Source organism: Nerophis lumbriciformis, linkage group LG08, assembly GCF_033978685.3.
Source record: "Nerophis lumbriciformis linkage group LG08, RoL_Nlum_v2.1, whole genome shotgun sequence".
In the NCBI taxonomy this organism is placed as follows: Eukaryota; Metazoa; Chordata; class Actinopteri; order Syngnathiformes; family Syngnathidae; genus Nerophis; species Nerophis lumbriciformis.
Window position 1 is genome coordinate 4,901,977 of NC_084555.2, and position 13,488 is coordinate 4,915,464.

Sequence of the window (13,488 nt, forward strand, 5' to 3'; positions counted from 1 at the left end):
TTGAAAAACTTGATTTATTTCAGTAATTGCATTCAAAAGGTGTAACTTGTACATTATATTTATTCATTGCACACAGACTGATGCATTCAAATGTTTATTTCATTTAATTTTGATGATTTGAAGTGGCAACAAATGAAAATCCAAAATTCCGTGTGTCACAAAATTAGAATATTACTTAAGGCTAATACAAAAAAGGGATTTTTAGAAATGTTGGCCAACTGAAAAGTATGAAAATGAAAAATATGAGCATGTACAATACTCAATACTTGGTTGGAGCTCCTTTTGCCTCAATTACTGCGTTAATGCGGCGTGGCATGGAGTCGATGAGTTTCTGGCACTGCTCAGGTGTTATGAGAGCCCAGGTTGCTCTGATAGTGGCCTTCAACTCTTCTGCATTTTTGGGTCTGGCATTCTGCATCTTCCTTTTCACAATACCCCACAGATTTTCTATGGGGCTAAGGTCAGGGGTGTTGGCGGGCCAATTTAGAACAGAAATACCATGGTCCGTAAACCAGGCACGGGTAGATTTTGCGCTGTGTGCAGGCGCCAAGTCCTGTTGGAACTTGAAATCTCCATCTCCATAGAGCAGGTCAGCAGTAGGAAGCATGAAGTGCTCTAAAACTTGCTGGTAGACGGCTGCGTTGACCCTGGATCTCAGGAAACAGAGTGGACCGACACCAGCAGATGACATGGCACCCCAAACCATCACCCAACCATGCAAATTTTGCATTTCCTTTGGAAATCGAGGTCCCAGAGTCTGGAGGAAGACAGGAGAGGCACAGGATCCACGTTGCCTGAAGTCTAGTGTAAAGTTTCCACCATCAGTGATGGTTTGGGGTGCCATGTCATCTGCTGGTGTCGGTCCACTCTGTTTCCTGAGATCCAGGGTCAACGCAGCCGTCTACCAGCAAGTTTTAGAGCACTTCATGCTTCCTGCTGCTGACCTGCTCTATGGAGATGGAGATTTCAAGTTCCAACAGGACTTGGCGCCTGCACACAGCGCAAAATCTACCCGTGCCTGGTTTACGGACCATGGTATTTCTGTTCTAAATTGGCCCGCCAACTCCCCTGACCTTAGCCCCATAGAAAATCTGTGGGGTATTGTGAAAAGGAAGATGCAGAATGCCAGACCCAAAAACGCAGAAGAGTTGAAGGCCACTATCAGAGCAACCTGGGCTCTCATAACACCTGAGCAGTGCCAGAAACTCATCGACTCCATGCCACGCCGCATTAACGCAGTAATTGAGGCAAAAGGAGCTCCAACCAAGTATTGATTGAGTATTGTACATGCTCATATTTTTCATTTTCATACTTTTCAGTTGGCCAACATTTCTAAAAATCCCTTTTTTGTATTAGCCTTAAGTAATATTCTAATTTTGTGACACACGGAATTTTGGATTTTCATTTGTTGCCACTTCAAATCATCAAAATTAAATGAAATAAACATTTGAATGCATCAGTCTGTGTGCAATGAATAAATATAATGTACAAGTTACACCTTTTGAATGCAATTACTGAAATAAATCAAGTTTTTCAAAATATTCTAATTTACTGGCTTTTACCTGTATATTGAATTATAAATTATATTATATTTTTTAATTGTTTTTATAAGGTATATTTCTCAGGTAACATTTTATATTTGAAGAATATTATTAAAAATGTATTAAAGCTTTTAATTTTTTTTAATTAATTTTAATCAATTTAAAAATTAAAAGCTTGCCCCCTTGGAAATGCCTGATACTCTCTGCAGTTGAGTTAAAAAAAAAAAAAAAAAAAAAAAAAAAAAAAAGGAACTACAGTAAATGAGGATCTTTCTTATTAACTTTGTGTACATTCTACAAACCCCGACCCCTACTGTGTTTTTCTACAGCTTGCCATGAAGCACAAGTGTTAAAACAACCACTGCCAAAACCAACAGTGGGCTCGGAATGGGTGGGATGAGTGTCCGCCAGTTGCTCATCGCTGTGCCGAAAATGCGGACTCCGATTTTTGTTTTTTTTTGGTGTTTTTTTTTTTTTTTAAAAAGACATTGTAACATTTGTGTAATTGCTTTGTGTGACGGGAGGAGGAAACTGTCGACTTGGGACCACTTGATGAAAGTCTGTCAATAACGTTCTTGTCACGCTGACAAGCTGGACCGTTTTTTTTATCGCCGTTTGTTTGTCGCTTTATGCACATGGCAGCGATCACGCGCTTTTAATCCGGGAAACATTTCCTGCACAGCTATCACAATGTCCATAGTGTACTATGAATTGTTGGGGACGTCTCACTTTGTCAGGGTTTCTCAAACATCCCTGAGAACCACACTAAAAATACACAGCGTTCGATGCCCACGCTGCGTTTTTACCCACAAAAACTGTGCTTTAAGTTATGCTTTCGTCCATGATTTCCTAATATATACAAGATAAGTACTGTATTAACCTAAATATATGAAAATATATCGCTCGTCGTGTATTCAGTGTGTTCAGGTTCATACATGCGCCAAACGACTTCCCGAGCGAGTGAGAGCCTTTCTTCCTGTCACTCACACACGCCAGTGGCATGGAGAGCCACACTCAAAAAGAGGGGAAAAAAAAAAAAGTTCCTGAAAACACGATTTTTATCTTTCATTTGTATTTCTTTCTTTTTTCTTTTTTTTTACCATAAAATCTATCGTTTTCGTTTTTTCAGTGTATTATGGTAAACAGAAAAACTTATTTTTTACAGGAAAATTCTTGCAGCTGTTAACTGTAAAATCTATAATGTTTTTTTTCCAGTGCATTACTGTAAAGGGAAAACCATACCACTGTTTTGTTTTTTTTACAGTAAAATCCCCCCCTTAAATTTAAGGCACTGTAGTAACAATACTTTTACGGTATTTTTAGGGTAAAGTTCTGGCGACTGAGCTGCCGTTTATTAAAAATCTACAAATATTTATTTTTACAGTGCATTACAGTAATTCCAACATTTTTTTTCCCCCCAAAACATGGCGTTGTCTTATATTCAGGGTCGCCTTTATATTTGGTTTAATAATATATAGTTCAATAACCACAAATGAGAGTGAAAACATTTATATACAGGTAAAAGCCAGTAAATTAGAATATTTTGAAAAACTTGATTTATTTCAGTAATTGCATTCAAAAAGTGTAACTTGTACATTATATTTATTCATTGCACACAGACTGATGCATTCAATTGTTTATTTCATTTAATTTTGATGATTTGAAGTGGCAACAAATGAAAATCCAAAATTCCGTGTGTCACAAAATTAGAATATTGTGTAAGGCTAATACAAAAAAGGGATTTTTAGAAATGTTGGCCAACTGAAAAGTATGAAAATGAAAAATATGAGCATGTACAATACTCAATACTTGGTTGGAGCTCCTTTTGCCTCAATTACTGCGTTAATGCGGCGTGGCATGGAGTCGATGAGTTTCTGGCACTGCTCAGGTGTTATGAGAGCCCAGGTTGCTCTGATAGTGGCCTTCAACTCTTCTGCGTCTTTGGGTCTGGCATTCTGCATCTTCCTTTTCACAATACCCCGCAGATTTTCTATGGGGCTAAGGTCAGGGGAGTTGGCGGGCCAATTTAGAACAGAAATACCATGGTCCGTAAACCAGGCACGGGTAGATTTTGCGCTGTGTGCAGGCGCCAAGTCCTGTTGGAACTTGAAATCTCCATCTCCATAGAGCAGGTCAGCAGCAGGAAGCATGAAGTGCTCTAAAACTTGCTGGTAGACGGCTGCGTTGACCCTGGATCTCAGGAAACAGAGTGGACCGACACCAGCAGATGACATGGCACCCCAAACCATCACTGATGGTGGAAACTTTACACTAGACTTCAGGCAACGTGGATCCTGTGCCTCTCCTGTCTTCCTCCAGACTCTGGGCCCTCGATTTCCAAAGGAAATGCAAAATTTGCATGGTTGGGTGATGGTTTGGGGTGCCATGTCATCTGCTGGTGTCGGTCCACTCTGTTTCCTGAGATCCAGGGTCAACGCAGCCATCTACCAGCAAGTTTTAGAGAACTTCATGCTTCCTGCTGCTGACCTGCTCTATGGAGATGGAGATTTCAAGTTCCAACAGGACTTGGCGCCTGCACACAGCGCAAAATCTACCCGTGCCTGGTTTACGGACCATGGTATTTCTGTTCTAAATTGGCCCGCCAACTCCCCTGACCTTAGCCCCATAGAAAATCTGTGGGGTATTGTGAAAAGGAAGATGCAGAATGCCAGACCCAAAAACGCAGAAGAGTTGAAGGCCACTATCAGAGCAACCTGGGCTCTCATAACACCTGAGCAGTGCCAGAAACCCATCGACTCCATGCCACGCCGCATTAACGCAGTAATTGAGGCAAAAGGAGCTCCAACCAAGTATTGAGTATTGTACATGCTCATATTTTTCATTTTCATACTTTTCAGTTGGCCAACATTTCTAAAAATCCCTTTTCTGTATTAGCCTTAAGTAATATTCTAATTTTGTGACACACGGAATTTTGGATTTTCATTTGTTGCCACTTCAAATCATCACAATTAAATGAAATAAACATTTGAATGCATCAGTCTGTGTGCAATGAATAAATATAATGTACAAGTTACACTTTTTGAATGCAATTACTGAAATAAATCAAGTTTTTCAAAATATTCTAATTTACTGGCTTTTACCTGTATATATATTTGATTTCTTTTGTAAGACCCCTGAACAATATATTTTTTTTCATTTTCTAAATTTCAAGAGGCTCGTCGCAACACATTTTGGGCCCTGACCCTCAGATTTGGAAACCCCGCTTTAAGCTATGCCGTTGTCTATTATTTCAGTGAATATAAAAAATGTATTTATTGATAAAATACTTCTACTGTATTAACCTGAATGTAAAGAAAAGACAGGTTTTCCAATATGCCCGTGGACATTTATATATGCAAACTAACACAAGTGGCACTAAATGACATCTTCCATAGCGAGTGAGAGCCTTTCTTCCTGTCACTCACACACGCCCGTGGCCTGGAGGGACACAGACACGCTCAAAAGAGGCCCAAAAAAAGCCCCAAAAAGCCCCAAAAAGTTGCTGAAAGCAAGATTTTTGTCTTAGGAGCTCCAACCCAAAAAAACACTGTCTTATATTCAGGGTGGTCTTGTATTTAGGTTAATACGATATAGTTCAATACCCACAAGTGAGACAGAAAATTAATATATACAGTACAGGCCAAAAGTTTGGACACCTTCTCCTCATTTAATGCGTTTTCTTTATTTTCATGACTATTTACATTGTAGATTGTCACTGAAGGCATCATAACTATGAATGAACACATGTGGACTTATGTACTTAACAAAAAAAAAAAGGTGAAATAACTGAAAACATGTTTTATATTCTAGTTTCTTCAAAATAGCCACCCTTTGCTCTGATTACTGCTTTGCACACTCTTGGCATTCTCTCCATGAGCTTCAAGAAGAAAGGGGTTTCACTTCACAGGTGTCATAGTTTTGATGCCTTCAGGGACAATCTACAATGTAAATAGTCCTGAAAATAAAGAAAACGCATAGAATGAGGAGGTTTGTCCAAACTTTAGACCTGCACTGTATGTATTTTTTTAAATTTCCTGTGTAAGTACCCCTAGTAGTTAATTTTTTCAGTATATATTTTTTTCCCCCCAAGGAATTTCCAAGATTCTTGTTAGTTTGTTGTCCATTTCATGACACATAAAACACTTATTTTTATATCAAATATACTGTGTACCCTTTTAACCTGAATATAAGAAGGTATTCTGGAATAGACAGGTTGTCTTACTGCATATGCGGGGTCTCGAGAGATGCAAAACAGCCAAACGATTTCTCCATAAATAACTCAAAGCTTGTCTGCCTGTCACTCACACACATGACCTGGCGAGACACAGGGATCCACTCCAAAAAAAATGTTGTTGTTTTTTCCTAAATAGCATCTTACATTTAGGTTAATGCAGTCTAGTAAATAAACCACAAGTGAGACTATAAAAAAAATAAAAAAAATAAAAATTACATATACCGTATTTACTGGGCTATAGAGCGCACCAGTATTTAAGCCACACCCACCAAATTTTAGAATTTTTTTTTTTTTACATAAATTAGCTGCACCAGATTATAAAACACAGATATATAACAGGGCTACATATTTTGGAAATGTTTATTTACTTGCTTAAATTGTAAACAGTGTCTCTAGCACGGCAGTAAAACGGCTGATCAAACAAAACGTAAGTCACCGTCATGGACCCACTAGCTGCGTAACGGACTCAATAACTCCACGGTGACGTTTTGGTGAGTTTACGAAACTAAAACAATACAAAAAAAATGCCATTGTAAGTTAATAATACTAACCCGGACACTTGTAAACGTGTTAGCATGTTCACTAATGCTAACGACGCTAGCTTGATTACATTACGATAGCGCGTACAAATATACATGAAAACACTCCCACAGACATCACATGGAATGGTTTAGATCAGGGGTCGGCAACCCAAAATGTTGAAAGAGCCATATTGGACCAAAAATACAAAAACAAATCTGTCTGGAGCCGCAAAACAAATTAAAAGCCAAATTACATACAGATAGCGTGTCATGAGATATAAATTGAATTAAGAGGACTTAAAGGAAACTAAATGAGCTCAAATATAGCTACAAATGAGGCATTATGATGCAATATGTACATATAGCTAGCCTAAATAGCATGTTAGCATCGATTAGCTTGCAGTCATGCTCTGACCAAATATGCCCGATTAGCACTCCACACAAGTCAATAACATCAACAAAACTCACCTCTGTGTATTCATGCACAACGTTAAAAGTTTGGTGGACAAAATGAGACAGAAAAAGAAGTGGCATAAAACACGTCCTAGAAAGTTATACATGTAAACAAACTACGGTGAGTTCAAGAACCGCCAAAATTAGTGGGACAAAACGGCGCTCGCCAAATACTCGAATCGGTGAAGCACGTTTAATACAAAGTGTGCTTTATAACAATTGGGGAGGTTTGTGTCATGTTTGTCCTCCTTCAGAAACCATATTAACACAAAAAATTTATTTTTTCCCCCCTCATCTTTTTTCATACATTTTCGAAAAAGCTCCAGAGAGCCACTAGGGCGGCGCTAAAGAGCCGCATGTGGCTCCAGAGCCGCGGGTTGCCGACCCCCGGTTTAGATGAACGGAGTATTCTTCCGGCACAAAAGTCAACCCAAAGCACCTGCATTGAGCGAACTCATCCAAAAGATGGCGCCGTAGCACAAACAATAACAAACCTTTTTTAGCGTCTCTGTCGGCGTGATATGAAAATGATTTGTTGAATACAAAATCTTATGGCCGTTGGCAAAGAAAAACCCATAAATTGCCCACACCGTTTGATAAGCCGCAGGTTTCAAAGCGCGGGGGGAAAAAAGTAGCGGCTTATAGTCTGGAAAATACGGTATTTATATGTACAGGTAAAAGCCAGTAAATTAGAATATTTTGAAAAACTTGATTTATTTCAGTAATTGCATTCAAAAGGTGTAACTTGTACATTATATTTATTCATTGCACACAGACTGATGCATTCAAATGTTTATTTCATTTAATTTTGATGATTTGAAGTGGCAACAAATGAAAATCCTGGATCTCAGGAAACAGAGTGGACCGACACCAGCAGATGACAAACGGCACCCCAAACCATCACTGATGGTGGAAACTTTACACTAGACTTCAGGCAACGTGGATCCTGTGCCTCTCCTGTCTTCCTCCAGACTCTGGGACCTTGATTTCCAAAGGAAATGCAAACCAAACCAACCCATGTCATCTGCTGGTGTCGGTCCACTCTGTTTCCTGAGATCCAGGGTCAACGCAGCCGTCTACCAGCAAGTTTTAGAGCACTTCATGCTTCCTGCTGCTGACCTGCTCTATGGAGATGGAGATTTCAAGTTCCAACAGGACTTGGCACCTGCACACAGCGCAAAATCTACCCGTGCCTGGTTTACGGACCATGGTATTTCTGTTCTAAATTGGCCCGCCAACTCCCCTGACCTTAGCCCCATAGAAAATCTGTGGGGTATTGTGAAAAGGAAGATGCAGAATGCCAGACCCAAAAACGCAGAAGAGTTGAAGGCCACTATCAGAGCAACCTGGGCTCTCATAACACCTGAGCAGTGCCAGAAACTCATCGACTCCATGCCACGCCGCATTAACGCAGTAATTGAGGCAAAAGGAGCTCCAACCAAGTATTGAGTATTGTACATGCTCATATTTTTCATTTTCATACTTTTCAGTTGGCCAACATTTCTAAAAATCCCTTTTTTGTATTAGCCTTAAGTAATATTCTAATTTTGTGACACATGGAATTTTGGATTTTCATTTGTTGCCACTTCAAATCATCAAAATGAAATGAAATAAACATTTGAATGCATCAGTCTGTGTGCAATGAATAAATATAATGTACAAGTTACACCTTTTGAATGCAATTACTGAAATAAATCAAGTTTTTCAAAATATTCTAATTTACTGGCTTTTACCTGTATTCCCCGTCCCCTCAAAAAATCCAGCCCGCCCTGGAAGAGGATTATTTTGTCTGTATTATGGAGTTTATGTTCCCAAGAGGCGCATCGCTTGGATAAACTAACTCCTGCGTTGTAAAAAGCAGCAAATTACGTCAAACTTCTGTCGAGCTAATGATTTGTCTGCGCCTTATTGAGTGTTTTTCATTCAATGGCTCTCCTTACTTTGGTCCATCTCAAAGCAGAACAACCACAAGATGAAGTATTGGTGTTATGTTTTTTTTAAGGCTGTTTGGATTCCTCGCTGCTAATACCGCCACTCGCATTCCAGGTGTAATGAAGCTTTTTTTGTTTATTTTTTTCTACATTGTACGCGTGTTCTTAATCGACAACGTTTTTAACGCGCTGCCAGTTCAGTGGCGTTGTGCTCTTTTAAAAGCAATTGAGTGTGGCCTAAAAATCTCAGTGTGCTTTCAACTCCTCTGCATAACACACACACACACACACTTTGGATGTTTTATTGTTTTCATAATAAAAAAGATGTCTAATCCAATGTTCTGTCATTTTTATGTGTACATATTTTTTTTTGCAAATCACTGTTATTGCATTTATAGTCACTTTGTATCTTGCTCATAAATACCATAAATATTACCAGTTGTCACCATGTCAAAGAAAAATGTATTTTGACTCAAATGCGAAGTTGTTCCTCTACTTTGACTACAGCATTGACACCTCTATAATTCTTATACTGCTGTTTAAGATTATTTTTTTGCAAATAATTGTGTTTTACATGCAACATACAAAGTATGCGATGCAACACTGCCCCCTTGTGGTCTACTGAAAAACCTTGTCACCAAACAAAAATACATACTCAACTAAACTAATACCCAAAAAAAAATATCTTCTGTTAATTTAATCATCCATCCATCCATTTTCTACCGCTTATTCCCTTTGGGGTCGCGGGGGGCGCTGGAGCCTATCTCAGCTACAATCGGGCGGAAGGCGGGGCACACCCTGGACAAGTCGCCACCTCATCGCAGGGCCAACACAGATAGACGGACAACATTCACACTCACATTCACACACTAGGGCCAATTTAGTGTTGCCAATCAACTTATCCCCAGGTGCATGTCTTTTATATTATATTTATATATATATATATATATATATATATATATATAGTCGAGGTTTCTGTGGTTTATCCCTTATACAGTGCTCAATACTGGGATAGAGCGGAACATAGGTCAGGAAAAAACAGGCTATTTCATCCCTACAAGCCTGTTTAGCAGGTTTCCCTGCTCTTCAGGAGATTTTAGAATCCCCTGAAGAGCAGGGAAACCTATATATATATATATATATACATGCCATCATGTTGAGCTAAAATAAATTCACTAAATTAATAATTCATATTTTTTTAACCAAACGGTCAAAAAAATTAAAGCGCAAATGAAAATACAGCTTTACCACTTTAGTCATAATTTTTGCACATAAACTATATATATACCGTATTTTTAGGACTATAAGTCGCAGTTTTTTTCATAGTTTGGCCGGGCTCCAGTGCGATTTATATATGTTTTTTTCCTTCTTTATTATGCATTTTTGGCAGGTGCGACTTATACTCCAATAAATATGGTATATAGTATATATATATATATATATATATATATATATATCAGATATTTTTTTTGTATTTCTTAATATATTATGTATATCTATTATATTTATAGAAATACTTAAACAGAATACCTATATAGAAAACATAATGAACCTTTTTGAACTATGTCCTATACATGTATACATGTTTGTTTTAATGTACTTTTACAACAATACATTTGAATAACAATCTCTAAATTCTTTTTAACAAAACACAGCAATCAATCAAGCAATCAATCACATGTACAGCATTTGTTTAAAATGGCAAATAATAGAAATAACACATATCAAACTCAAATTATTATATAAAAAATAATCAACCAAAAACAATTATGTTAATTGTATTAATATTAAATGTTTACAGGCACAAACACAACAACCACTCTTAAATACCGTATTTTTCAGAGTATAAGTCGCACCGGCCGAAAATGTATAATAAAGAAGGAAAAAAACATATATAAGTCGCATTTTTGGGGGAAATGTATTTGATAAAACCCAACACCAACAATAGACATTTGAAAGGCAATTTAAAATAAATAAAGAATAGTGAACAACAGGCTGAATAAGTGTACGTTATATGAGGCATAAATAACCAACTGGTATGTTAACGTAACATATTATGGTAAGAGTCATTCAAATAACTATAATATATAAAACATGCTATACCATACTTGCCAACCCTCCCGAATTTTCCGGGAGACTCCCGAAATTCAGTGCCTCTCCCGAAAACCTCCCGGGACAAATATTCTCCCGAAAATCTCCCGATTTTCAACCGGAACTGGAGGCCACGCCCCCTCCAGCTCCATGCGGACCTGAGTGAGGACAGCCTTTTTTCATGACGGGAGGACAACAGGGTGACAAGAACTAAATCATCCAGACTAGAGATGCATTGTATTATTATGTTTATCTTACCTAAAAACAAATATATTTATTAATTAAAAAAAAAAAAATACAAATACAAATACATTTTTACTATATTTTGCAAAAAACATCAAAATTAATTGCATTTTTATTTGTATTTTTTCTGACTCCTTATTACATCCAGCCATAGAATTATACATTAAAATAAACATATTTGAAATAATTAATTTTAAATGATCATAATTCATTTAAAATGACCATATTTAATTATTAAAATAATTGCTTGTTTATCAACAACTTTAGCATTTTATTCATTACATTTTGAAGCTCTCAGAAGCCAAGTTATGTTATATTCCTTAAGATTTATTTATGCAAGTTTGAAGTATCAATTATCTAAACACAGTTTTGTTTGCATATTTTCAGGATGTATATATATATATATATATATATATATATATATATATATATATATATATATATATACAGGTAAAAGCCAGTAAATTAGAATATTTTGAAAAACTTGATTTATTTCAGTAATTGCATTCAAAAGGTGTAACTTGTACATTATATTTATTCATTGCACACAGACTGATGCATTCAAATGTTTATTTCATTTAATTTTGATGATTTGAAGTGGCAACAAATGAAAATCCAAAATTCTGTGTGTCACAAAATTAGAATATTACTTAAGGCTAATACAAAAAAGGGATTTTTAGAAATGTTGGCCAACTGAAAAGTATGAAAATGAAAAATATGAGCATGTACAATACTCAATACTTGGTTGGAGCTCCTTTTGCCTCAATTACTGCGTTAATGCGGCGTGGCATGGAGTCGATGAGTTTCTGGCACTGCTCAGGTGTTATGAGAGCCCAGGTTGCTCTGATAGTGGCCTTCAACTCTTCTGCGTTTTTGGGTCTGGCATTCTGCATCTTCCTTTTCACAATACCCCATAGATTCTCTATGGGGCTAAGGTCAGGGGAGTTGGCGGGCCAATTTAGAACAGAAATACCATGGTCCGTAAACCAGGCACGGGTAGATTTTGCGCTGTGTGCAGGCGCCAAGTCCTGTTGGAACTTGAAATCTCCATCTCCATAGAGCAGGTCAGCAGCAGGAAGCATGAAGTGCTCTAAAACTTGCTGGTAGACGGCTGCGTTGACCCTGGATCTCAGGAAACAGAGTGGACCGACACCAGCAGATGACATGGCACCCCAAACCATCACTGATGGTGGAAACCTTACACTAGACTTCAGGCAACGTGGATCCTGTTCCTCTCCTGTCTTCCTCCAGACTCTGGGACCTCGATTTCCAAAGGAAATGCAAACCAAACCAACCCAAACCATCAGTGATGGTTTGGGGTGCCATGTCATCTGCTGGTGTCGGTCCACTCTGTTTCCTGAGATCCAGGGTCAACGCAGCCCTCTACCAGCAAGTTTTAGAGCACTTCATGCTTCCTGCTTCTGACCTGCTCTATGGAGATGGAGATTTCAAGTTCCAACAGGACTTGGCGCCTGCACACAGCGCAAAATCTACCCGTGCCTGGTTTACGGACCATGGTATTTCTCTTCTAAATTGGCCCGCCAACTCCCCTGACCTTAGCCCCATAGAAAATCTGTGGGGTATTGTGAAAAGGAAGATGCAGAATGCCAGACCCAAAAACGCAGAAGAGTTGAAGGCCACTATCAGAGCAACCTGGGCTCTCATAACACCTGAGCAGTGCCAGAAACTCATCGACTCCATGCCACGCCGCATTAACGCAGTAATTGAGGCAAAAGGAGCTCCAACCAAGTATTGAGTATTGTACATGCTCATATTTTTCATTTTCATACTTTTCAGTTGGCCAACATTTCTAAAAATCCCTTTTTTGTATTAGCCTTAAGTAATATTCTAATTTTGTGACACACGGAATTTTGGATTTTCATTTGTTGCCACTTCAAATCATCAAAATTAAATGAAATAAACATTTGAATGCATCAGTCTGTGTGCAATGAATAAATATAATGTACAAGTTACACCTTTTGAATGCAATTACTGAAATAAATCAAATTTTTCAAAATATTCTAATTTACTGGCTTTTACCTGTATATATGTATGAAATACTTGTCTTGGTGAATTCTAGCTGTCAATATACTCCTCCCCTCCTAACCACGCCCCCAACCACGCCCCGCCCCACCCCTGACCACGCCACCCGCATCCCACCTCCTGAAATCGGAGGTCTCAAGTATGTGCTATACTTTTACCAAACAATCAGTCACTTCTAATCACTAAATCCCATTAAATCTTATACGTCTAGTCTCTTATGTGAATGAGCTAAATAATATTATTCGATATTTTACGGTAACGTGTTAATAATTTCACACATAAGTCGCTCCTGAGTATAAGTCGCACCCCCGGCCAAACTATGAAAAAAACTGAGACTTATAGTCCGAAAAATACGGTAGTTAAATATGTCTAAAAGGAGATTGAAACACATGCTTGTACTGTTTCTTAATAGGGACTCATGTTAGTGCGTT

General features: G+C 38.0%; 1 protein-coding gene across 3 annotated transcripts in view; it reads left to right on the forward strand.

The window, feature by feature from the left end:
• Positions 1 to 13,488, forward strand: part of stxbp6 (syntaxin binding protein 6 (amisyn)) — a 229,945-nt gene that overhangs the window by 179,006 nt on the left and 37,451 nt on the right. For 2 of the 3 annotated variants that reach the window (XM_072913630.1, XM_061968169.2), the window contains one exon: positions 1,871 to 3,508. The exons of the other annotated variant lie outside the window; for it this stretch is intronic. In XM_072913630.1, the coding sequence (XP_072769731.1) occupies positions 1,871 to 1,894 (24 nt within the window). In that variant the 3' untranslated portion in view covers positions 1,895 to 3,508. Of the gene's footprint in view, positions 1 to 1,870; positions 3,509 to 13,488 lie in introns of those variants that run through there. 3 annotated transcript variants of the gene reach the window in all.